Here is a 26,642-nt window from a genome sequence, read left to right on the forward strand (position 1 = left end):
CTTTTCCCCATTTTTGGAGCATATAAATTTCATGAATTATTTCACATCAAAGTTCAAACACGTCCCCATCAGTCATCACCTGCTCCCTTATCTCCATCACTGTTTCCAGCAACGTCCAAAGCTTCGAGCGAGCGCGGATATGGCCGACGCCACCGTCCGTTTCGGAATCATCGGCTGCGCCGAGATAGCTCGGAAGGTTGCCAGAGCCATTGCCCTTGCTCCCAACGCCACGCTCTCGGCAATCGGTAGTCGTACACTCGAGAAGGCCTCGAAATTTGCGTCCGATAATGGCTTCACTCCTCGAGTCAAAATCTATGGCTCTTATGAAGCTGTCCTCGATGATCCCGAAGTCGACGCCGTCTATGTCCCCCTTCCGACTAGTCTTCACCTGCGCTGGGCCGTGCTTGCTGCAGAGAAGAAGAAGCACTTGCTCCTCGAGAAGCCTGTGGCTCTTAATGTAGCGGAGTTGGACAAGATACTCGAAGCGTGTGAGTCCAATGGAGTTCAGTTCATGGACGGTACCATGTGGATGCACAACCCTCGCACGGCCAAGATGAAGGAGTTTCTTTCCGATGCAGACCAGTTTGGGCAGCTCAAATCGGTATGCGAGTCAATTTCCATTTACAACGTTGTAATTCATCTGGTTGAATCTATGACTGAATGTGCTCGTGCGGGAAATTCGAAATATCCTAAATGCAATTTGAATAATTTGGTTTCCTACTCGAGGAGTTTTAATATTTTATGCTAAGCATCAATTTTGTGGTAATTTCTGAACGCCTCTGTTATTTCTTGTATAATGGATATGATACACTGCAGATCGGCCTGTTAGGAGCGCCACTAGTCTGAAATTTTTGTTTAGAAAAATTGGAGTCAAAATATGGGTTGTTAGCTTAATCAAGTTGAGAGATAGAAACTTCTCTAAAAATGACTTTGTTTAGCATAATAATTTCAATCACGATAACAGATGGCAGCGGGCAAAAGAATGAGTTGAGGTATGATTTCATATTTTGTGGAAAAAGAAGAGGAAGAACATGTGATTACTTTGTGAAATTCTGTATGGTCATTTAGAGCATTTGGAAGGAAACTAAACAAAAGGATTTGATAAGTTTGATGATGGGGTTGATTTATTACATTTATTTACTTATAATTATGTATTATTGGACGTTTTGATGTGATATTTACCTGGTTGTTCTGTTTTTGCAAGTGAGATTTCTTGTCTGCGTTCTTCCTTGTATCTAGATATCTATCTTTGATGATAGTTTGTTACATTTTTCGAAAAATCATATCAGTTTCAAAAAGTATTGTATTGTCATTACAAAATAGAAATACGCGGAAGCCAGTAGTGGACCGTCTGCTATCGGGACAGCCAGCCCAATCTTATAATTGAATTGTTTTTATTCTTGTTCTTTGGGGTTTTCCTTGCTGATTATTGAACTCACTGGATTTCCCTGAAGGTTAAAACCATTTCATCTTATGTGAGTTCAGTTCCTTTGGTCCTTTTGACAGGAATGGTTAACCACTTATCAAGTATAGGTAGTCTAGGAGGAAGAATGGAGGAAATTTGCATGACTAGTTAGTTAGTTCATATCGCGATAGGGCGGATATCTTTTGTACAGTAGAGGATGTGGGACCCATTCGAGCGAGGTAGTTAGAGTAAGCACAAAATAGATGATGCAAACAGTAGGGAGAGTCAAGAAATGCTTGTGGATAACTAAAAGTGTTATTTTGAAATGCTTGTGGATAGCTAAAAGTGTTATCCACTTTGAAATGCTTTTTTATGACATGCCTTTTGAAATGCTTGTGGATAACTAAAAGTGTTATTTAAAGATTTGTAGCGATGTTTTTGAAGAGTGTTTTTAACCAATTAAAAGTACTTTACAAAATTTTTTATTATTCAAAGTATTTTAAAAAATTATAAAATTAGATAAAAAGCACTTAAAAGTGCTTTTGTACAGAACATTTAATTAGTTTTCTTTTATAAGTGTTTGCAGTTTCACTTAAGATATCCAATATTCACCCTTACTTTCACAGGAATAAAGATTGTAAATAAGGATTTTTTTTTAGTGCAGCCTTTCCTACTTGGAAAATAGGTGTGCAGGAGCAGGAGTATATGGTCTGTCTTGTTTGAACAAGATGAAATGAAATGGGTTGCTCTTTACTTTTTATCGTCACAATCAGATTGGGCTTTGCTATTCCAAATTTGATGATAACTTCATATTTGTTATTATATATCCTAACATTGCAATTATATGCCGTGGTAGTGCTGAGTGCTGACATATGGTAAAGTGTTTATAAGGTTTCAGTGAATTAGTTTGAACTTTTAGGCTAAAAGTTTGTTAATTTAATTGCTGAGGAGAAGATTTAACTCTTGTGTTATTTACTACTTTTTGCACATTGTTTTCGTCGTACTTAAGCCAGTCAGTTATTAAAAGTTGAAATTTTCTTCTGGATTTGGATAATTCGTTGACAAATGGTTTGTCTATTTTATGTTCTGAATATCTTAGGTACACAGCATTTTTTCTTTTACTGCTGATGCTGACTTTTTGGCTAATGATATTCGTGTTAAATCCGACCTTGATGGCCTTGGTGCTTTGGGAGATGCCGGGTGGTATTGTATTCGTTCAATCCTTTTTGCTGCTGACTTCGAGCTGCCTAAAAGAGTGATTGCCTTGCCTAATCCCGTCTTGAATGAATCGGGGGTGATTTTGTCGTGTGGAGCTTCTCTCTATTGGGATGATGGGAAAGTAGCAACCTTCCATTGCTCTTTCTTGTCAAACTTGACCATGGATATGACTGCCATAGGAACAAATGGGGCATTACATGTTAATGATTTTATCATACCTTACGGAGAGAAGGAGGCCCATTTCACTACTGGTTCTAAATCTGGCTTCACCGAACTCGTGACTGGTTGGGAACCATTACCAAGCAAACACATCGTCCCAACCGATCTTCCTCAGGAGGCTCGCATGGTGAGAGAGTTTTCCCATTTGGTTAAAGAGATCAAAGCAAATGGCTCCAAACCTGAGAAAAAGTGGCCAACCATCTCTCGGAAGACTCAGCTCGTGGTCGATGCAGTGAAGGCCTCACTCGATCGAGGATCCGAACCCGTCGAAGTAGGGAAGTGATTCCACTGACCTTTTCATATCTTGTTGCTGTATGATGCTTTGTATTGAACTTCAAATTGTTGGTCTATGGGTGTGAAGTGGTTGGACCAAGCTTAGCTTCTATTGATATGTATGATGTTTAGGCTTGCATCAAGCTTGGGAAGCTCTGCATTCATCAAAGATTTACTGAAGTCTTGAAGAGCTAAAGACAATGAGAGAAGCCCTTCCTTGAAAATAATTGCATGCTTTTGGTCAATTTAGTTTGTGTTGCTCTCAGTTTTTTTTTTTTTTTTTGGTAGATTTCTTATATTTTTTAAAAATATATTTAAACTTTTAACCAAATTTATAAAACGACCATTGACGAAAGTTGCTAGTATAATTTTTAAAAATGGAAAATGGAAAATAAAATGGTTTTCTAGAGTTTTCTAATTTTAGAGTCAACCAAGACTAACATCTTTCTAATGTGGTGAAAGATGTTGATTTCTTTAGAGAAAATTGGAAACAAGGAGTATAATGATATTTAGAGATTTAAAAAAAACTAAACCTTATTTTAAAAATTAATTAATTAATGAAATCTTTTGAGTTCAACAATGAAGACAAAATTGGATTTTTTGATTGAGGATTTTCTTGGCAAAATTAAAATTAAAATTACAGTATAAAGAAAAAAATTGGATCTTTTGATTAGGATTTTATTTGAAAAATTATAAATAAAAATACATTATAAAGAAATTTTTTTTACTTTAACTAACCAGGACGGCAAGATTCACAGTATTTTTCCAGGGAGTCACACCAATTGCTTATGCAGTTTGTCAAAGAAAAGTCTAGAAGGTACTTCCAAGTGGCAACAACTTTAGTCATTGGAAAGTCATTTAATAAGTCATCGATTTCTCGATGCTTTCCTGATGACAAGACATAAGATGCTTGAAGATAATGCAGATCTATCTTTATAAAGTTATTTGTCAAATTGTAATAATGTGTATTTACTTTTCCACTTTTGTATTAGATTTCATAAACATAAGATTTACCATTAACAAGGGTCCTGTCCTATCTTGTCGGACAAGGACAAAAAAGTCAGTCAAGGATCTTGTCCCATCGATCATGTACTTTCCTGGAGATTTAATTATTATCTTGACCAGAGACTTATCAAGAGTCTTTCATTCTCAAGTATACTCAAAAGCTTCGACCATCTACATATTTAGGAGGTCGAACTTTGAATTTTCAAGCATTTTTCTTACAATACATTTGGTGGTAAACTTATTTTTAAAATAAGTTTGAAAAAAAGACAATATTAAAAATTTAATTTAAAAAAAAAAGTTGAATTAGAATGTAAAACTAAATTTAATTTACCTTTATATATATAAAAAAAAAGATTTACAATTTGCTATTTTCTCAACAAATATAATGTATCATTTTACAGGCGACAGATAAAAGTCTAAAAATCATTTCGAAGTAATTTCGTTCGGCCTGGCATTTCATGTTGTGGCCCAATAAACGTCGTCCATCTGGTAAGAAAATTCTGGGAGCTGCTTCGTCAATCAGATCCATCTTCATTCGGATGAAAAAGATTGTTTCGAAGCCGAAAAAATCTGTTTATCAAACATCAGAGATCGTTACTATTTTCAGAAATCAACTTTTCATTTCATTACTTCGATTATCTGCTCAATTTTCGAGTCTCTCTGTGTTTTGCAATCTCTTAGTGCAAGATGATGGTCGAGGATCTCGGAATCGAAGCGAAGGAAGCAGCCGTACGCGAGGTTGCCAAGCTTCTGCCGCTTCCGGAGCTTCTGCATTCAATTAGTTCGATCAAGGCCGATTACATTACTCGTCAGCAGGTACTAGCTTCTGCCTGAATTTTCTCCCGCGTAATTTCTTGTTTCCCGTTTTTGTGCTGGAGTTTTGCAGGTATTGATGCTAATGGTAGGATGTTGAGCAAGTAACCCAATTTTTGTTTTACGTTTTGTTGCGAGAGTTACCGATGACGACGAGTCTTTGATTTAGTTTAGTCAAGAAATTCCAGAATGTTGCATCATTACTCGTCAGGACAGTGGTCGTAGCTATTTTTTAGCCTCAAAAGTTCTTAATTCCTCACCTACAGAATTCTGCCTTATGCATTTCAGAGTTTATAGCACTTGCACTTAAGAATCTTTTTCGATTTTTCATTTCTAGGAACGTTTGTGGTATGTAGTCTACTAAATTTCAGTAGTCGATGCTTTTAAATAATTGACAAATGGTAAATTAAAAACAATGCTGCACACAAAGCATGAGTGCAGGGTTTAACAAAAACACTTGTCCATGTTATCAATTGCGGATCTCAAGTAAGCTTCCATAAGCTGAGGCTAATTTTTGCCTGCACTGAATTTATCTGGTAATTAAGTTTGAATGTTGCACGTTATGCCACAATTCAGGTACTTCACCTCATGCGGACTTCAGAACTTACGTTCTCCCGTTTTTCCTATGCCTGTGCCTAATATTGTTGCATAATTGAGGTACTTTATAAAATTTTTGGTGCAGATGCAACATATGTTTAATTGTGTAAGGATACTCCATACTACTTCTTGGAATTCAAAATACAAACACTAATACAGAATACACAACAACTTCCAGCCAGTTCGAGAGGGCTGGTAACCTCTCCACCAAGTACAACTGCTTACACAAAATACCAAAAGATAGGAACTTCCTACTAACTTCCCCCTATTTATCCCACCTTCTCCTTTCTCTCTCTTCTAACCACTTAACTAACTGATCCCCAAGTGAGGATCAACAAAGAACTTCTGATGGAATGTTGGAAATTGGTGCCGAAGGTCAACAACTGATTCCCACGTAGCTTCCTCTTCAGGCAAATGAGACCATTTAATTAGCGCCAAATGAGACCATTTAATTAGCGCCTCTTCCATTCCAGTAACCGGATCCAGGCGAGTAGCAAAACCATCTTCAGGTTCCGCAACCCATTCTAAATCCGAAGTGATCCAAGGAGTAAAAGGTTGAACCGCAACATGAGAGCCCACAACCTTTTTGAGCTGAGAGACATGGAACACCGGATGGATAGTTGCCTGGGGGGTAATTTAAGTTTGTAAGCCACCTTTCCAATGCATTGTAGCACCTCAAAAGGTTCGAAAAACTTTGGAGCTAACTTCTCATTCTTTTGTTTGGCAACAGACTGCTGTCTATAGGGCCGAATCTTCAGATAGACCCAATCTCCTTCATTGAACTCGACATCTCTTCTTTTCAGGTATGCAAATTTTTTCATTCGGTTGTGAGTGTGCCTTAAGGATTCCTTAAGTCGGTCAATCATCAAGTCCCGATTGACTAACTGCTGATCAAGCGTTGCATTAGCAGTCTTTTGACTCCCATAAGATATAAGATATAAGTGGAGGAGGAGCTCGACCATAGACAATCTGAATGGTGTAGTAGTAATCGATACAGGATAAGTAGTATTGTACCAGAATTTAGCCCATGGAACCCACAAACTCCATTGTTTGGGAGTGTCATTGCCGAAACAACGGAGATAAGTCTCCAGACATTTATTCACTACTTCGGTCTGCCCATCAGATTGAAGGTGATATGCGGTGCTGCGACGTAGTTGTGTTCCTTGAACGCGAAACAATTCCGACCAAAAATGGCTAACAAAGATTTTATCCCGATCAGAAACAATGGATTGAGGAAAACCATGTAGGCGAACAACCTCCTTAACAAACACCGCAACAATGGACTTGGCCGTATAAGGATGAGTGATAGGAATGAAATATCCATACTTGCTCAAATGATCCACCACAACTAGCATGGAGGTGAAGCCGTGAGATCTGGGCAACCCCTTAATGAAATCCATGTTAATGTCCTCCCAAATGCGAGTAGGGATGAGTAACGGTTGCAACAACCCTGCTGGTGCCATAGCCAAAGTCTTGTTGCTTTGACGTATCGAACAACGAGCCACATAGGATTTAACTTCCTCCTTCATACCTTGCCAATACAGTTCGCCCGTGAGGCGTTTATATGTTCGTAGGAATCCAGAATGTCCCCCTAACACTGAGTCATGATACATGTTTACGATAGCTGGTATTAGAGAAGAAGTCTTTGATAGAACTAACCTCCCTTTGTATTTCAATACACCCTGATGGAGCTGGAACTTGGATCCACTGTCTGGTGTGGCCGATAATTCCGCTAGGATAGCTGATAAATAAGGGTCTTCCGCGACTTCCTTAGATATGAGGTCAACATCCAAGAGCGTGGGAGCTGTTAAAGCACCCAAGAGAGCAACCGGAGTGACCCTAGATAATGCATCAGCGGCCTTATTCTCTTGATGGGGTTTATATTGAATCTCAAAACTATAATCGAGTAGCGAGGAGACCCATTTCTGGTATTCTGGTTGCACCACCCGCTGCTCCAAAAGAAACTTCAAAGCCTGCTGGTCCGTTCGGACAATGAAACGTTGACCTAGTAAATAGGGTCGCCAACGCTGCACAGCCATAATCACAGCCATAAGCTCCCTTTCATAAACTGATTTGGATTGAGCCCGAAGAGAAAGTGTATGATTGAAGTATGCCACCGCCCGTTGTCGTTGTGACAGTACAGCTCCCAAACCATAACCTGAAACGTCTGTCTCAATGACAAAAGGAACACTAAAGTCAGGTAGTGTTAAGACCGGTAGAGTAACCATGGCTTGCTTGAGTTTTTTGAAAGCTTGTGTAGCTTGCTCACTCCAAATGAAAGAATCCTTCTTTAACAGTTGAGTTAAAGGTGCTGCTAGCGTACCATAATTGGCCACAAAACGTCTGTAATAACCTATGAGCCCCAAAAATCCTCGAAGTTCCTTCAGATTCTTAGCTTGAGGCCATTGCAACATTGCCCTTACCTTCTTCGGATCCGCCTCGACTCCATTGGTAGATATCCAATGCCCCGATATTCAATTCTGTCTTGTGCGAAGCTGCACTTTTTTAAGTTAGCAAACAAACCATTATCCCACAAGACATTGAACACCATAGCTAAATGAGTCAAATGAGACTTCATATCAGGTCTATAAATCAGTATATCGTCAAAGAAAACCAACACACAATGTCGAAGAAAGGGACGAAAAACCTGATTCATGAGTGATTGAAAAGTGGACGGAGCATTGGTTAACCAAAAAGGCATGACGAGAAACTCATAGTGCCCATCGTGAGTTCGAAATGCCGATTTAGGAACATCTGCCTCGGCCACCCGTATTTGATGATACCCTGACCGAAGGTCAATCTTGGTATACACCCGAGATCCATACAGTTCATCTAACAACTCTTCAATGATCGGTATAGGAAACTTGTCCGGCACGGTAGCATTGTTGAGAGCTCTATAGTCCACACAGAAACGCTAGCTCCCGTCCTTCTTCTTCACTAAAATCACATGGCTTGAATAGGGACTGATGTTAGGTCTGATTATGCCGGTGGCTAACATTTCCCCGACCAAACGCTCAATTTCAGCTTTCTGGGCATGAGCATATCTATATGACCTCACATTAACCGATTGTTCACCTTCTTTCAGTTGTATGCGATGGTTGATAGCCCGTGATGGAGGAAGTTCATCTGGCTGCCTAAAAAGCGTATCGAACTCTGTCAATAAATTCTTCACTTCCATCGGAACATCGGGAAATTGTTCACCAGCTTCATTTGATCCGTCCCCGTCCACAGTTGTTATAGCACGAAGCTCAACCAAGAAACCTTGATCAAGAGGATCCCATGCTCGTGAAAGTCATTTGAAGGTGACTTCCTTTTGAGTTAATGATGGATCTCCCTTCAATTGGATCTTCCAGCCATCCCTTTCGAACGTCATTAACAAAGCTGGCCAATCAACCTTCATTGTTCCCATTCGTTTCAGCCACTGCATACCCAAAACGACATCCAAACTGCTCAATTCGAGTGGTAAGAAGTCCTCCTTAACTGTTAACTCTAGCAATTCCAGCACAACTCCCTTACATATGCCTCTCCCTTTTGACTGCTAATCCAGTCCCCATGATGACTCCATAATGAGTGGTCTCCGAGCAATGTAGTTTCAACTCCTCTGATAAAGATTGAGCAATAAAATTATGGGTCGCCCCACAATCAATAAGAATAACCACTTCACGCCCTTGTATCTTTCCCTTTAGCTTCATGGTCCCCGGCGTTGTAAACCCTACAACCGTGTTGAAGGCAACAAACTAAACAGCTTTGCCCTTCTCGTCAACCGGCGCACACACTTCCTCAATTACCTCTTGTTCATCATCGTCCTCCCCAATGTCATCATTGTGCACGACGTAAACACGAAGTTGAGGATTATTACACTTATGCCCAATGGAATATTTTTCCTCACAGCGGAAACAGAGCCCCTGCTCCTTGCTCTTTAAATACTCCGCCTCAGTTAATCACTTCTCATTATGACCTGCAGGCGTTCGTTGTATGGGGACCGTCGGAACGTTCTTACTTGCTATGGTGACTGTGCGAATAGGAACAAGTTCGATGGCTGTAGGGGCGGATTTCGAAGAAGATGAAACCGCTTTGGTTCCTAAACGGTTATGGCTAACGTCGGTTGCCTCAATCGTTGCCACACTGATGACCTCCACAAGTGAAGCCTTGCACATAATTTCATCCAACCCATTCGGTTCCATAGCCAACACCTCTGCACGCACAACCGAATCCAAACCGTTCAAGTAAGCACTCTCAAGAACCTCTTCGGACAGATGGGGAACCGTCGCAGCCAGTGCCTCGGATTGTTCTTGATAAGCCGTGATAGTGTCTTCCTGCTTTATAGACAGCAACTGCGCACACCTTTTCCTAGATTTGGACGATCGAAATCGACGATACATACGGGACTTGAGATTTTCCCAACTTGTGAAATGCTGCCTATGATCATTCCATCGAAACCAAGCCAAGGCAATCCCTTCAAAACTGATAACTGCCACTGTCAACTTCTCTTCATCTGTCAATTTGTGAATATCAAAATACCTTTCAGCCCTGAAGAACCATGAATCTGGATCAGTACCCGTGAAAATGGGCATTTCAACCTTCTTGAATTTGCTTCGATCTCCACTGGAATCCGGAACTTCCACAATCCTGATGTCGCCATCACTTCCCTTTTGCCTCCTGGTAGATGCCTCACCCACTGAAACAGTGTGCGGTGTCTTCCCCTTGATAAGGTCCGTCATGACCTGTCCCATAGTGTTTTGTTCAGCCATGAAAGCATCTAGTGCCTTCTGATTCTGTGCAACTTGTTCACGGATTGCTAACATTAACACCTTCAACTCAGAAACTTCCGCTTCAGTAGCCTCACACCGTTCCTCCAACCGTGTTGAAACCATTGTGGTCAAAATCTCCAGGAACGAATGCTCTGATACCAATTTGTAAGGATACTCCTTACTACTTCTTGGAATTCAAAATACAAACACTAATACAGAATACACAACAACTTACTACTTCTTGGAATTCAAAATACAAACACTAATACAGAATACACAACAACTTCCAGGGAGGGCTGGTAACCTCTCCACCAAGTACAACTGCTTACACAAAATACCAAAAGATAGGAACTTCCTACTAACTTCCCCCTATTTATCCCACCTTCTCCTTTCTCTCTCTTCTAACCACTTAACTAACTGATAAAGTGGATTTACCCTCCTTAGCCTTCCTAACATACACATTTATAACAGGAGGTCTAACAAATTGATGTGGAAGTCTTGTAGTTTAATGTTGTTGAGACAGTGTCAAGACAGATTCAATTCAACTTCCTGCCATAGTATTGGTCAATGGTACCAGGGCTCAATGCTCATAGTTATTCAATTTTTTTTTGTGTGTACAGCTGGAGCATAATTTCCTAGATTCCGATGTTGTATTCAGGCACAATTACTGTGATGCTTATGAATGTCTTATCTTTCTGCTAATCATATAATGTTGGCCTTGTTTTGTGGGGTTGACTGAACTTAAAAGTTGTCTTCTGAATGTTGCAATCATACTTCATTTTCAGGCAAATGATGCACAACTCAGTACAATGGTTGCAGAGCAGGTATAGCAGACATCTTTCTTCCATAATTTTTGAATATATCTGCTGTCTCACCATTGTGTATTTTTTATATTTACTAATGGACCAAACGTTCTGAGATCCACTTGAAGATAAAGGATCTTGTGTTGCTCAAATAGTCTTGCCTTCCCAACATGAATGTAGGTTGAACAAGCACAAGCTGGGTTGGAGTCGCTTTCTTTATCTGAAAAGTCAATAAACCAGATTCGAGAAAACTTTATTTCTATCGAGAAGTATGAAAATAGATGCATTGGCTTTCACATAAATTTTTTGATTCAAGTATTGCGATAACTTGATTGTCTCTGGATTCAGGTTATGTCAAGAATGCCAAACATTAATAGAGAACCATGATCAGATAAAGCTCCTTAGCAATGCAAGGAATAACTTGTTAACAACCTTGAAGGTCAGCTCTTCTCCTTAATTATTATTATTATTATTTTTTGATAAGAAACAATTTATTGATGTATGAAATTACAAAAAGGGAATAAGCCCAACGAATGGAGTTACACTAAGGCTCTTATACTTAATTATAAATGAAATAAATTCTAACGTATATCTCAAATGTACCTTGGTATTGAACACATTATTGGATGGTTTATGTGGCTGTCTTTTTATCATTTTTGATCTTATTATTTTCACCATCTTTTAGATCTTGATAGAATTTTAGGCGCAAACCTCCAGAAATTGTTTTTAAATTGTTTTTAGGCGCATATTTTTTTTATAAACAAGAAACATAACTTTTCAAAAAGCTAAAAAGTGTACAAAAATACTAAGTCTATTAAGTGTAGACTAAAAAGAAGAAAGCAAAAGTGATAAAGGGAAAGCAAAAGAACAATCATACAAAAAAGCCCCCCAACTGGAACAGATATTTGGAAGTGAATAGGTATAAAAAAAAATTAAGATAAAGAGCACCAACGAAAGACTTTGATCTTGATGATTGATGAGTTGAAAACAATCAATCCAATCAAGGAGCTTATCTTCGAAGATTCTTTAACAGTTAATCATCTAGTACTCGGGCAATGAACTTAACAATTCAACCTTTAACTCTTCTTCTAGCACAGTCTTCAATATCCTCATTGGCAACAAGGATAGGGTCCAAAAATTTTCCCTCGTTAATAAAGGCAAAATGCTTATTAGAAATCATTCTAGGGAGCACCATCTTAATGCTCTATGCTAGAACCTTTGAGATTATTTTGTAGACACTATTAATAAGGTTAGTTGGTCTAGTTTTACATGCTCAACACCTAAGAAGCACGGACACGGATACGGGACACGGACACGGACACGATAGGACACGGCGATACGTCAATTCCTAAAAAATTAGGACACGGACACGTTGGGATACATTTTTTTTTTAGGATATATGTAAATTTAACACAAAAAATATTTAAAAAGTCCTTGTAAAAGTTTTTTAATATTTTTTTACAGAGATCAAGTCCTTGTAAAAAAAAAAAGAAAGGGACAGAAACAAAACGCAGGTACTAAGAAAAATAAAGTTTAAATTTAGTGAAATAAAATGGTCAAAATTCAAAAAGCAGTTTAAAAAATGAGAATTTTTTTTAGTATATGAAAATGAAAGAAAAACAGAGGGTTGAAAAATAAAAAAGTTAGGTTATTAGAGTTTACCTAAGAAGCAAGAAAGAAAAACAGAGGGCAGGGTTGCGTCGTCGGCAGCGGCAAGGGCAAGCGGGCGTCGGCGTCAGTGGCAGCGGCAAGGGCGAGCGGCGTCGGCTTCGTGGAGTGGGTGGTGTGTTTCATTTTCGTGGGTGGATATTAGTTTATTTATCATTTATTTGTTTTTTTTAATTACTAATGGGCATTGGGCCTTCTTATTTGGGCTCAGAAAACCCACAAAACTATCATCCTGTGTCCATCCCGTGTCCATACCGTGTCCAGCCGTGTCCGATTTAAAAAAAAATAAATAAATCAGACACGCCAAAATGCGTGTCTGATACGTGTCCGGCACGTGTCCGGGCGTATCCGTGTCGGACACGTGTCCGACACAGATACTTCGCCCAAAAATGTGTGTCCGTGTTTCCTAGCTCAACACTATTATTATATTAAAATTGTTTTTTTTTTCAATCAACTGCTATTCCACAAATGTTGCATGAAATATTTAATCCAGAAACTGATTTTTATTGCTTTAAGTTTGAGAACTTTTAATTCTATCTATTTTGTTCTCTCTCTCTGGTGCTTGGCTGCATTATATGGTGTTATAGAACTAATGTTCTAGCCTTGAATAGGATGTTGAGGGTATGATGTCCATATCTGTTGAGGCAGCTGAGGCCCGTGATTCATTGAGTGATGATAAAGAGCTTATAAATACTTATGAGGTGAAGTGGTCTTATTGTAGTTATTAAGGTTGAAAAAGTTCTCATCATTTAGGACATTTCATTCTTTCTTTTTCTTTAAAATATAAGAGTAGCATCTTCATGCAATTATAATTTGGTCCTCATAATTTTTCCCATGACGTGCACAATTGTCACAGAGGCTAACCGCACTTGATGGAAAACGGAGGTTTGCTTTAGCAGCTGCAGCATCTCACAAAGAAGAGGTTGGAAGATTAAGGTATCTGTTCTTTTCTGTATGTAGATCTATCTTATTTTCATTGGGGGAAAAGGAAAAACTACTTACTATTAGCAATTACATGCAAATATCCTTTAGTTTTCTATCTATTTAAATTCCTTATTTGTGGTTACCTTGAAAAATGGGATTTTATAATAATCTTTATAATTTTTATATCTGTGACTTCTTTCACTTGGTTCGAGGGCCTGGCCTTCCCTCCTTTTGTACATTTTATTTTTCAATGGAATCCGTTTCTTATTAAGAAAAATGTCTAACCATGACTAGAATAAGAATGGAATTTAATGATAGACTTAAGTGGCCTGTTTATTCGGGAGTGTTTGAAGTTCTTAAAGGAACTAGATATAGTTTGTGGGACAATGATAAGACAAAAGATAGAATAGTTCAATCTTTAGAAACTCTATATGGGTTAATGTCATTTTATTATATTAATGAACAATTAAATTGAACGTGGTTAGGTTTGATGGCAAAAGTGAAATTTTATGTTTCATTTTTTTTTCCTATTTATTTTTTTTTAAAAAAATTAATTTTTGTATAATAGTTTCATCAATTTTTTTCTTGATACATAGCGTGACATTCCTTGCTTCCTTCTAACCTTTGGAATAAACAACAGAGAATATTTTGAAGATGTGGATCGAACATGGGAAACATTTGAGAAGACGTTATGGGAACATATATCCAACTTTTATAAACTTTCTAAAGAGAGGTATGTTGTGTATAATTTTGGTGACATTAACAAAAAATTAATTTCATGCGTATGAAGCTTGTCTTCCCACCTTTGGGTCTACACTTATTCTCAACTTCTCGAAGCAATTCGTCCCTTTACTGAACCCTTCCTCACTTTTGAGTGCCTAGGTATCCACCCTAAGCCTTTTCTCATTCTTTGGCATTCATTCGTCTCAAAAGAATCTTGGGGCTATGCTTCGTGCACCTATGGGCTAGTAAATCTGCAAACAGATGGAGTGAAATTCTGACAGCCTATGTGGGATTTTTTTGGGATGCATGCTTTTTAAACTGTCTTTTCTTATCCCATCATTGGTGTGTATTATCTAGCTTGCAAATATGCTAAAATTAATGTCTTCAGGTTAGCTTGTTGAGTCATTGGATTGATTTGGGCATTTGGCAAATCCAAAACAACAATTATCATTATACAATTTCATTTTGGTGGACATTCAAAAGATGATATCCGTGCTTCAAAATTTTGATGTTTAGACTCGTGACTATTATTTGTGTGAATAATAATAAAAAAATTTATACATATATATATATATATCTGGTTTGCACAGTAGAAGGATTTTTGGGATAGTGACTTGCTGAGGAAGATGTGGGAAAATTTTATAGGAGAGCAATTTTGGCTTCCTTGAGGTTGCAAGATGATTCCTCCTCTCTCACCCCCTTCCCCCAAATAATTTGCTTTGAACAATATGGAGTTGAGTAGTCAAGTTTTATGTAGATGAAATCTTGCCAAATTGTTGTGGTAATATTTAATGTCGATTACAGTGTGTGTGTATGTGTGTGGGATATAATCAACTATGGATTAATATTGTTAAAAACAGTAGGTTACAGAACTCATTCATTGTTAAAGCTTCATTAATAGCTATAAATATGATTTTGATCCTTTTGGTACTATTTTCCAACTGTGTGATTTTTCCATTTTGCAGTCCACAAACATTGGTTCGTGCTATAAGGTACGTCCATTGGCATGGGGGTAAATTTAGTTTATTGTAATTCAGTTAGAACAATCATACATATGCTTTGAATATCATAGTGTTGAGAAAGAACTCAAAACTTTTTATAGAAATTAGAATCACCCATCCTTCTTGTATGTTTCAAATTTCCTCATTATCTTGTTTAAGAAAGACACTTATTAAATAACAAATGAAGTGGTTTCCAACAAATATTTTTTTTACTATTTAAGCTGAAAGGATAAAAGATGATTCGGTGGCTTAATAATGCATAACGTGAGTAGCAATGAAGCTGGTATGGTATTTAAATACTCCCAGGGGAAAAAGAAAGGGAAAAAAAAAAGAGAAAGGAAAAGCGGTTGTCTGATGTTTAGCAGTTTGTTAAAAATGAGGACTAAGAGTTCTACCAAGTTATATAAAAATTTATATAATCACCAACTGGATACAAATATAAAATGGGACAACCGATTTTATTTTATTTTTTCTTTTCTTTTCTTTCCTTCTTTTTCTTCTTCTTCTTTTATTTTTTATTTATTTTTAGTACAGGACAACCAATTTTCAACATGTCAAAAATGATGGAATTTTCTCTGTGATTGTTAATTTCTAACTTCCACGAAGAGGCTGAAAGAGATCACCTAGTATTATTTCTCTTGTTCAATCTTGTGATCATACAATAAAACTTTTATGGAAAGCAAGTCCCTAAGTAACGTTTGTACACGTATATACATTTTGGTTTATTGGAAACTGAATACATTTACACAAATGTAAAAATTGGAACTCATTCTTATTGCTACCCTATGTGTATGCTCTTGACATGAAGGGCCCAGTGAAGATATGGAACGCTGTTGAATATATGAAGCTTCCATTGGTTATCAGTCATTACTATTAGACCAAATATAATGTGGTTTTGTTTTGGGAATTTTGGATGGAAAGTTGGAAATAGTCTTAAAAGTTTTTTTTTTGGGACAATTGGGAGTCCACTATATCCAGGGGCACCTGCGCCTGTCCCAAGGCTTGGACCCAAGAGACATCAAGGATTTTCGGTATTAAGCTCACCAGTAGGTTCGAACTTGAGACCTCTAAGCTATTATGACCAACAGACTCCAAGTCCTTGCCAACTGGGCTGCCCGTTAGGCGCTTAGAAACAGTCTAAAAGTGAAGTAGAAAAACAGAAAAAGTTTAGAGTAGTTGCATATTAAATTTGCATGGGCATGTACCATCCTTAAAAATTAATCTTGACCTTTTATTGCAAACAATTGGAAGGCATATTTGTAATTCTTTTATATAGGTCGTAGGTTGTTACATGTAAGCTAGACTTTCTTGTCCATTATTTTAATGCTGTCGATTTTCTGAACGGTATGCGATGAACTTTTAAGTCCTTTCCTTTAATTGAAGCAACAACTATTATATCTTATCTATTAAATTAATTGATTCCAACCTAATGACCCAGAAAAAAAGGAAGAAAAAGGTGGGTAAGGCCTTTAATTTGATGTTCTTACTATTTGAGGCGATTATATTTTCTAAATTAAAGAACAACTGCCATTTGATAAGGAGATGGTGAAATGAAAAAAATCCTCAATGAATTGTTTCTTTCAACTCTTTAATTCCACTGATCTTCAGATAGAAGTTCCTGGGAAATCCTTGATAGGAATTTCTGTGATTGCTATCTGATTAATTGAAATGATTTTACGGATAATTTTTCAATCATATTTTTTTAGAGTCGTCGAAATGCAAGAAATTCTCGATCAACAACTTGCTGAGGAAGCAGCTGAGGCTGAGGGAGGTGGTGCAATGGCAACTGTAGCAAACCCTCGCAGAACCACAAAGTAATTATCTTGACATATTTTACACGCGTTTTGATAACTGATTTAGTTTCATTTCTGATGATCAATCAATTTTCAATTTATCAAACCAGAAAATCCACCACAGCAACAGCTTCTTCAAGAAACCTAACACAGCAAAAACTGAAGGCTCAGGGGAAAGCATACAAAGACAAATGCTATGAACAAATAAGGAAGACTGTTGAGGGAAGGTTTAGTAAACTTTTGAATGAGGTATTTATCTTCAAAATTTTGTATAAAAAGAGAAAATTGAAATACATACATACATACATCCATACATATATATATATATATATATATATTACCTTTTTGGCTTCTTGTAACTGTATCTCATGAAAACTATTTCTCATCAGCTAGTTTTTGAAGACCTGAAGGCAGCTTTAGCGGAAGCTCGAACGGTAAGCATCATCAATCAAGCGTTCTAGGTTTATTTATTTATATATGGTTTCAAATGAGGATGAGCAATTATGCTTTAATCTTCCTCTTAGAATTACATTTTTCTGCATATTTGCATTGAGTTTTCATTTTTAACATTTTAGATTGGAGAAGAGCTTGGTGATGTCTATGACTATGTGGCTCCTTGTTTCCCACCAAGGTTTGCTGATCTAGTGGTCTCATTAAGATTTATTTATTTGTTCATTATTATTATTTTTATAACAAACAAGGACTTCATTGAGCCCAACAAAAGATCCACATTAATCGTATGTGTCCTTACTCATTTCAGCTTGTAAAGAATATATGATTTGAAGATTATTTTTGAAGTTTCTTATTTGTTGATAAGACACTTTGTTTCTCTGGGAAAAAAGTATCCTTTTTTCTTTGAAATAATACCTTGTAACTTCTGATCTTTATGCTTTTGTAGATATGAGATATTCCAACTCATGGTCAATCTGTACACTGAAAGGTTCATTCAGATGCTCAGATTACTCAGTGACAGGGCAAATGATTTAACCAACATAGAAACTTTAAAGGTACTTGTACTGTATAAGCAGTCAGTTTTTCCATCTAATAATTATAATCCTTTTTTGGGGTGATGAATGTTGCCTTTTCCTTCTAGATTCCATGTAACAGCGGCCTTTTTGTGGGCAGAGAAATGGTTTTTAGTTTTGACTGAATAACTGACAAACACGTACATTTATGTTTATAGTTCGATAGAATTACTCTCAATACAGAAAATATAGATTAGAGAAGAGATCTCATAATAGTTTGCTTCATATGTAGATACTTTCCATTGATATTTCAGGAGTGGAACAAAAACTTGTACAAAGCTTGCTATTAAATACATAGCTTGATTAATTCATGGGTTTTGTGATAATTTATATCCCTGTCGAAGAAGGGATTTGTCCCTAGCTTTGGTTCATCGCAAGATAACTTTATTTTAAGATCATATTGGATCTGTTTAATAGATGCCAGATGGATTGACCCTTCCGTTGTGAACAAATTGTTTCAGGATAATTATTATTTAGCACTCTATGTAGTATGACATCATACGTATTTGGCATTAATCTTTGTGAGAAAAATTTTAAAAAATTAACATCTTAGGAGTGACCCAACTGCTTGTATGTAATTATAAATGATGTCCTTTTATTTGAGTTTTTATCATCACATGAAAATCTTAGTTCCTAGATTCTACTCTTACTTCACTATTGGAGTTAGGTGACTGGTTGGGTTGTAGAGTTTCAAGAAAATCTGATTGGACTAGGTGTTGATGAGTCCCTGGCTCAAGTTTGTTCTGAGAGCGGTTCTATGGATCCTCTGATGAATTCGTACGTTGAAAGAATGCAAGCTACAATGAGGGTAATGACTTAATATGAATCTTCTATAGTAATTGGAAGGATGATAATGCTGGGGTCGCTAATCATTTTCAGCTGTTACCATTGTTGATTCTTATGGTTCCTAGAAATGGTACTTGAATATCTTGGAGGCTGATAAGGTTCAACCGCCCAAAAAAACTGAAGATGGAAAGCTGTATACACCTGCTGCTGTTGATTTGTTTAGGATTCTTGGTGAGCAAGTGCAAATTGTTCGTGATAATAGCACGGATGTCATGCTTTACAGGATTTCATTGGCAATTATTCAGGTCAGAATTTTTTTTACCCTGCTACAATTTCAGTGGCACTTTAGATTTAGATTGCTCTTCAATTGTTGCCTCGATAACATGAGGAATTCTTCTCAAATCACATGGAGACATATTCTGTAGTAAATGAATGAAATATGTAGATTTTTCTGGAAGTCTTGGCGTTAGTGTTGCTCATTTTAAAGTTTTCACTTTTTGTATAATGCTTATCTAATTTTTGTAGCTGGAAATTTTAACTTATTAAGTATAACATGCACTTTTTGCTTTTTGTTACTATAATTCCTCTTTTAAATGGTTATTGAGGCAGTTTTTTATTCCAAGGTAATGATTGATTTTCAAGCAGCTGAGAGGCAGAGACTTGAAGAACCTGCTTCCGAAATTGGTCTAGAACCTTTGTGTGCAATGGTTTGTCTTCCCTTATGTAGGAATGATTATATTTTTAATGTTTGCATTGAAACTCGTGCTCTTATTACTTGATATTGAAAATGCCTACAGATCAACAACAACTTGCGTTGCTATGATCTTGCTATGGAGCTAAGTAATAGCACGATAGAAGCGCTCCCTCAGAATTATGCTGAACAGGTGATGCAGTGCTGATCTCTTTGTGCGTTTTCCTTCTGAATTTCATCTTGTACCTTGATGCTTCTTTTAAATGTTTTCTGCTATTAATAACTTTTGTTACTTATTTTCAAAGAAAAATCTAGTCTCCTAATGATTCCTTTTTTAAAGGGAAAAAAAAAACTGAACCTGCCTATTAATGAATAATCACTACCCTATTTTTGGATTGTATTTGTATACAATTTTTTTTAATATAGAATTTTGAATGATATTGAATATGTAATTTACACTAAATGTTTCCATTTCCAGTTTTTCTTAAAGTTGGATAATGAAAAAGTGTGAATATGTGGGCCAATATCTCTTCCTTTTTGATTAAATTCTAGGTCCTTATATTTCAAAAATTTTGAACATCGTATGTGGTGCGAGACATTTGTATTACTCAATGAAGATAATAGGTCCCTTATCTGCAAGTATTCCAAATCCTTAGATCATTTTGGAAGATAGGGCCACATACTCATGTGGAAGAGGAAACGCACGAATAATGTGAGATACCAATAAGCAAAGATAGGGCCCTGGGAACTTCATTTGATCCTGGTTTGTTTTCTCCGTATATTTCACAGATAAATTTTGAAGACACTTGCAAAGGCTTCCTAGAAGTTGCCAAGGTACCGGATATTTCAAGCATATTATATTTCTATTCGCTTATGCACCAACATATTATATTTCTGGGATAGGTTTGAGTCAGTTCTCCAACGAAATACCATATTACCTGACCCTAGACTAAGTACTCCTGCAGATTACCTATATGAAGATTTTAAAACCTAAATAATGTGTAAACCTTTGCAATGTCAGGCATAAAAAATGTGTAATTAAGTCTCTTCCTTGCCCCCTTATTTTTGTAATTTAGGTTTTTTGTTAATTCAAATGTTTCTTAATTAAAAACGAAAAAGAAAAAAAAAGGCATGATTCCCCAATTATTGTGTTATTCCAGAGACTGTAGACACAGATCTTGTCTTTCAACATCCCGTGTGTTAAATTGCTCATTAGCTTGTCTATGGAAAAGATGGACTGAACAATTATTTCATATTAATTGATGCTAGGAAGCTGTGCATCTAACCGTCAGTGTCATTTTTGAGGATCCTGGGGTGCAGGAGTTACTTGTCAAGCTTTATCAGAAGGGTAATATTTCTTCTCTCTTTAGGCAGATTGTATTTGCGTTGTGGTTGGTTTGGAGGATATATTGTTTATGATCATACCATGCCCTATGTTGCGTCGTGTTTGTCATCTTCCAGTTATATTGTATAGTTAGCCTTCGAAAATGTAAGAGTCCTAGTAGGGATATTTTGGGAATATTATTAGTATATTAGTAGGGGTATTATGGTAATTAGTTAGGGGTGAGTTGTTATAAATAGTAGGGAGAGGAGAAGGATAAAGCTCAGTTTATTAAAAAAAGAAAAGAAAAAAGAACAACAAGAATGCATGAAGAGTTTAGCTATGAATAGTTTAAACGTATTATTCCAAATTAACTTCGGTCCTCCATCTATGAATAGTTTGAAACCATTTAAACGCTGTGCTATTACCTTATTTTCTTACAAAAGTTACCCTTTTTTCCTATGTTAGAATGGTGCGAAGGGCTCGTTACTGAATACCTAGTCGCAACATTTGGAGACTATTTCACAGATGTGAAGATGTAAGTTCTCATTCTTTTTTTCCTTCAGTATTCTAGTCCAAAACAAAGCATTGTTGAAAAAAAAAAAAACGGAACGAAGAAAATCATTTGTTATTGAATCATGAAAAGAATCCAAGATAGAAATCTAGACCATGCGCTGTCACTATTCATTTGGTCATGATTTTTTTATTTTTATTTTTAATATATATAAAATAAGCTACCCTACATCAGTGTTAGACTGAGTTAAATCTACTCCTTTTCTTGGAGTAAATTTTCCGTAATGCAACCTGCATGATAAAAAAATCATAGATACATTACAGATTTTATACAGGAAATCATCATCATGTTTAAGACATGGCCTCTATGCTTAAGAAACCTAAGCATTTTGCATTCTCCTTTTTTGAGAACATTCTCAAAATTATATTAAAATTTTGGAAACAACCAAAACAAGTTTCTTCTTTCTTGTTCTCATTTTTAATTTGTTCCAAAACATAAATAAAAAGATTGTTCTATCATAATTAAATTCATGATGTTGGGGCAATGTAGTTCATTTTTATTTATTGAGAATGAAGAAACGGAAATAAGAACGAACGTTACCGAACGGGCTCTCAATTGCCTATCTATTTAACCAGTTCTGTTCATTCTTTGCCTTCTACAGTATAAAATCTTTTATCTTTTTGGTTTAACATGATTATTGTCTTTAAGCTTTTTTTGTAATCTGTATATATGAATACTTAAGGTACATTGAAGAAAGATCGTTTAGGAGATTTGTCGAGGCTTGCCTAGAGGAAACTGCCATCGTCTATGTAGATCATTTGCTGACACAGGTGTTATTCTGGCCTGACACGTGCCTAATCTCGACTTCTTATACCCATACGATGCAATTGTCTAAATTTAAAAAAAAAATGTTGTGATTCTAGAAAAACTACATAAAGGAAGAAACTATTGAGCGGATGAGGCTGGATGAAGAGGTCCTCATGGACTTTTTCAGGGAGTATATAAGCATCTCTGTAAGTAATTTCTGGATTTTTTTTTATCGTTACTTTACTTATTTATTTATTTTTAGTTCTTAAGCTTATTTTTTGTATTCTCTATTTGTAACAGAAAGTAGAAAGCAGAGTAAGGATACTGAGTGATCTAAGGGAACTTGCTTCGGCTGAGAGTTTGGACTTTTTCACCCTCATTTATACAAATATCCTTGAGCACCAACCAGATTGCCCGGTAAAACTTTCTTCACCTTCATCATGTCCTTTATAGGTTACATATTAATTACCAAAAATTAAATCAGTATTCTATTCTACCTGCAAATTGACCCTATACTGCCAAATACGAGCATTAACTTTAGTGGTCCTACTCCTTTTCTTGAGGTTCAAAAAAGTTGACCTTAAAATATTTATATATAGCTTCTTTTTCTTTTTGAGAAAAAAAAATATATATATATACATATATGTATATATAGTTTCTGTATATTTAGAAAGCGACTATTTTGGTCTCTTTATTTTAATTTTTAACTCATTTCTTTTGATCTAGTTTTTGCATGAAATTTCACTCACTAAAATTATTCAAGTAGGAACCAAATTGGTCACTTTTCAATAGTGTGGAGACTAAAATAGACATTTTGAAAGTACAATGACTACAATGAACCTAAGTTGAAAGTACAAGAATCAAGATGAACGTTTTTTTAAAGTAAAGAGACTAAAACGAGCCAAAGGCGAAAGTAGTGAAACCAAATACGTAAACACAGGACAGCAATCTTGAAAACCTTATAACTGAATTTCTGATGATATCAAATTACAGCCCGAGGTGGTGGAGAAGCTTGTTGGACTTCGGGAAGGCATACCCAAGAAGGATGCTAAGGAGGTATATTATTTCTCATACTTATTTTAATCATCATATATTGATTAGTGAAGCTTCTTTTTTTTCATCTTTTTAAACTAAAACCTTGACTATTGCTTGACCATAGAATATTTGGTAAACAGAAGACCAAAAATGATGGAGGGAATGGAAAACCAAAATTGTTAGTAATGAAATTGTATAAAAACGAGATTGGTTATGAAAAAGTAAAATGATGGGTGGTGTATATGCGATTGCAACAGGTTGTACAAGAGTGCAGAGAGATATACGAGAATTCGCTTGTTGGAGGTAAACCCCCAAAATCAGGTTTTGTTTTCCCAAGGGTCAAGAGCTTAACACAGTCCAAAGCAACTATTTGGAGGAAGCTCACTTAGTTCTTTTTTTTTTTTTTTTTTTTTTTTTTTTTTTGAGGAATTGGTTGTGTACAAGAACTTTGTATATTTTTTTTTCTAACATTCTTAGGCAGCACAGTAGGTAATAATACTCACGTGAATTTTCACAAATGCCCTCGCAGGATTGGTCGTCTATTTTAAAAATATCTTATTTTAATTTCTTAGCATGGTACAAAAACTAATTTGGATGTCTATCATAATATATTTTTTCATTAATCATATACCAAGAATCTTAATCTACTTGGGAAGTTTTTATTAATTTTTCCAATGCATAAGCTATGTTTGTGTTGGCCTACTTGAAAACTTAATACTTCATTACATGTGATTTTCAATATTTGTCTATCTAGGCAATCAATGAACCAAAATAGAAGATACGTAAAAATTCATGAATCCGACTATAATTTTAGCAACAATCATAGTTTGATCGGGGCGTGTATAAGATGTTGATGAATAGAAAAGGTTAAAGGTATTAAATAATTGCAAGTCTAAACTATAAATAATGGATTTTTGTGGACCTGTACGTACCGGTTTCTGTTAACTTAAACATCTTTCTCGATAATGCACATGACTATTTTGAGTTCAACAATATAAGAGTTGGCAAATCAATATTTCTATAATATTACAAAAAATTGACAAAATATACCAAATATCACTAATATTAACATGATATTAATATTAATAAATTTCAACTTTTATTTTTTTTCTAGAAAGATCCACCGAATCAATATCGACATTTTCATAAAATTGAGATATTGACATTTACATCAATATTTAAAGCTTTAAGTTTCATACAGTCCAACGAATATCCTATATGGCACATGGAAATACTCTTCCTATATACTATTTCTCTTTATATCTAATTACACTACTGTCTGTCTATCATTTTATTTAATGATTCCTACATAACTTTAAATGCTAACTCTATGGGTAACAAAATTGGAGTACTCATCAAAATTGCTAAAAAAAACAAAAACAAAAGAAGTTCTTAATCTCTATTTTATTTTCTACCTTGTTTTATAGTAACTCGAAGTTTCCACCTCTAATAGACATCAACCTAAGGAAAAGAAATCAATTGAAAGAAAATGTTGTAAAACAAGAGAATCTTGAATAAGATTTCAATACTTTTGATATGAAAATAGAAGGCTAAAATAATACTAAAAAGATAATGTGGAAGTATACGTAATAGAAAAAGAAAAAAAAAATGTCAGTCTACCTAGAATTTTCTCATTAAATAATTATCAACATCAATTAACACCACAAGAATTGTATTTCAATATAATAGATTACAAAAATATAAATAGTCGTGTCCACAAGAATTATCAAGAGGTGAAAAACCATTCCATCAAGAAAAAGACTATCAACAATCTGGCTTGAAGTATGGGGTTGAAAATTCAAAATAAAGAAAAGAAGAAAACCAATCTCCAATAGAAAAGAAATCTAGCACCCACTATAGTGATTCTATTTGTGGAATAAAATCCTCCAATAAACTAAATGATAATGATATCAAACGATATATGCACTTATTGGTGCAAATATAATGATGCTCTTTCCAAAATTTAACATTATTTGTTTATATTGTGATTGAATGATTGAACAATTTCACTCTATGTCAATGTGTATACATGAACAGAGAGGATACATGAGACTGTTCTTCTTGCACTGGATTTATATGAATTCCATACCTCAAATTCTTCGAAAAACAAATTCGAAAATGTAGATTGTTTGTTTAGCTATTATTCAAATGATCCTATGTTTACTAATTTTCATTTCATTCTCCTTCCAATATTTTGAAAAGAGGATTGATGAGGAAAGTGAGAATGACAGAGGACGAAGCAGGACACGAAGCGAAAGAAAAATTCGCTTCAAATTTAATAAAACATTCAGAAAGCTATTACTGATAAGAATTATTATTTTTTTTTTTACCGTGTTGCTCGGATTGAAGAAAACGGATGCGATCGATCTCTTCAAATCGAACGATCGAACACATCATGCGAGTCCTCTGGTGAGTCTCCGTTTGTTCGCCTGCAATATTTGACAAAGAATTCTTCAAGATTTTGACCTTCAATGGAAGGTGATAGTTTCAATTAATAGACAATGCAAGGGAAGGAAAAAACTATCCTCGTCGTAAATTGCAATCCAAGACTCTGAAAGAATTTTCTTCCATGGACGAGGTCAAGTCGAAACCCTAATTTGATTCAAGATCTCAAAGCCCTACAATGGTGTGGCGGGGAAACCTCTCAAGTCTCAATGGCGCGCAAAAGTATTTTAACTTCATTTATAAACAAAAATTTTGTATATATACCATTTTTTTGTCGACATTCTATGGAAACGTGGAATTTTTAAATTTATGAAAATAGTAATAAAATTGGAAATTTGTTTTTACAAATAAAGTTAATAAATAAAATTTTAGATTTTTTAAAGCAAATTGTGAATCATCAGTGGAATTTTTAATTTAGCGTTATAAAGTTTCAATTTAATCTCTTATTTTTTTAATATTTTTCAATGTAATTTCTCACAAAATTAACTAATGATAAAATTATATAACATTATACGGGTGAAACATCTTATTTTAGATCATCTAGAAATTTAATTTTCCGTGCTGTCGCAACTCCTTATTCAATGTCATGCATGGTTTGATAAAGGAAATTTCAGAAAAAGAAAATAAAAGAAAAGAATATGCTACGAAGGTTATAAATTCAATCGAGAGGCATTAATGTAATACGCTTTGATTGTCCATTGTTAAGCAAAATAAAAATTTAGAGACAAACCACCATAAACGTAATTGACACTTATTGTTTATTTTGACGTTCAAATCCCATACACCAATTTGTTGTACTCGGTCGTACTTGGGCAAAAAAAAAAT

General features: G+C 35.6%; 3 protein-coding genes across 6 annotated transcripts; 2 read left to right on the forward strand and 1 right to left on the reverse strand.

Annotated features, from left to right (window-relative positions):
• Positions 1-33: 33 nt before the first annotated feature.
• LOC111006693 (putative oxidoreductase At4g09670) lies at positions 34-3,360 on the forward strand. The gene is made up of 2 exons (XM_022278757.2): positions 34-601; positions 2,505-3,360. Exons 1-2 carry the CDS (start codon positions 140-142, stop codon positions 3,123-3,125), a joined length of 1,083 nt encoding a protein of 360 aa, XP_022134449.1. The 5' UTR covers positions 34-139; the 3' UTR covers positions 3,126-3,360.
• A 1,108-nt stretch (positions 3,361-4,468) lies between these two features.
• SEC6 lies at positions 4,469-23,936 on the forward strand. 4 transcript variants are annotated; one of them, XM_088122490.1, is made up of 26 exons: positions 4,469-4,609; positions 4,794-4,936; positions 11,067-11,105; positions 11,265-11,353; positions 11,433-11,523; positions 13,364-13,453; positions 13,609-13,688; positions 14,317-14,409; positions 15,365-15,391; positions 17,107-17,214; positions 17,304-17,442; positions 17,583-17,627; positions 17,769-17,824; positions 18,092-18,200; positions 18,886-19,026; positions 19,130-19,309; positions 19,628-19,711; positions 19,802-19,888; positions 20,485-20,529; positions 20,965-21,043; positions 21,485-21,554; positions 22,273-22,360; positions 22,454-22,543; positions 22,638-22,754; positions 23,331-23,393; positions 23,630-23,936. In XM_088122490.1, exons 2-26 carry the CDS (start codon positions 4,808-4,810, stop codon positions 23,759-23,761), a joined length of 2,271 nt encoding a protein of 756 aa, XP_087978616.1. In that variant the 5' UTR covers positions 4,469-4,609; positions 4,794-4,807; the 3' UTR covers positions 23,762-23,936. The 4 variants fall into 4 exon arrangements, with proteins under 4 accessions (XP_087978616.1, XP_087978617.1, XP_087978615.1 ...); XM_088122491.1 differs by having other exon boundaries at positions 4,509-4,609; positions 4,802-4,936; XM_088122492.1 differs by lacking the exon at positions 4,469-4,609 and adding an exon at positions 5,510-5,590 and having other exon boundaries at positions 4,800-4,936.
• LOC148212055 (uncharacterized) lies at positions 9,472-11,054 on the reverse strand. Its single transcript, XM_088122493.1, has one exon. The coding sequence runs from the start codon at positions 10,402-10,404 to the stop codon at positions 9,472-9,474; it is 933 nt and encodes a 310-aa protein (XP_087978619.1). The 5' UTR covers positions 10,405-11,054.
• Positions 23,937-26,642: the final 2,706 nt, after the last annotated feature.

The sequence above is a fragment of the Momordica charantia genome (genome assembly GCF_013281855.1).
Source record: "Momordica charantia cultivar OHB3-1 chromosome 4 unlocalized genomic scaffold, Mcharantia_2.0 BLBB01000004.1, whole genome shotgun sequence".
NCBI lineage: Eukaryota > Viridiplantae > Streptophyta > Magnoliopsida > Cucurbitales > Cucurbitaceae > Momordica > Momordica charantia.

Excerpts from the sequence above, each read along its gene's own strand:
- LOC111006693 (XM_022278757.2), top strand. The coding sequence starts at position 140 with ATGGCCGACGCCACCGTCCGTTTCGGAATCATCGGCTGCGCCGAGATA. Across the intron at positions 602-2,504 it reads AGTTTGGGCAGCTCAAATCG|GTACACAGCATTTTTTCTTT; the intron begins GTATGCGAGTCA and ends TGAATATCTTAG.
- SEC6 (XM_088122490.1), top strand. The coding sequence starts at position 4,808 with ATGATGGTCGAGGATCTCGGAATCGAAGCGAAGGAAGCAGCCGTACGC. Across the intron at positions 14,410-15,364 it reads TATAAACTTTCTAAAGAGAG|TCCACAAACATTGGTTCGTG; the intron begins GTATGTTGTGTA and ends TCCATTTTGCAG. Across the intron at positions 19,889-20,484 it reads CTCAGAATTATGCTGAACAG|ATAAATTTTGAAGACACTTG; the intron begins GTGATGCAGTGC and ends TATATTTCACAG.
- LOC148212055 (XM_088122493.1), bottom strand. The coding sequence starts at position 10,404 with ATGGTTTCAACACGGTTGGAGGAACGGTGTGAGGCTACTGAAGCGGAA.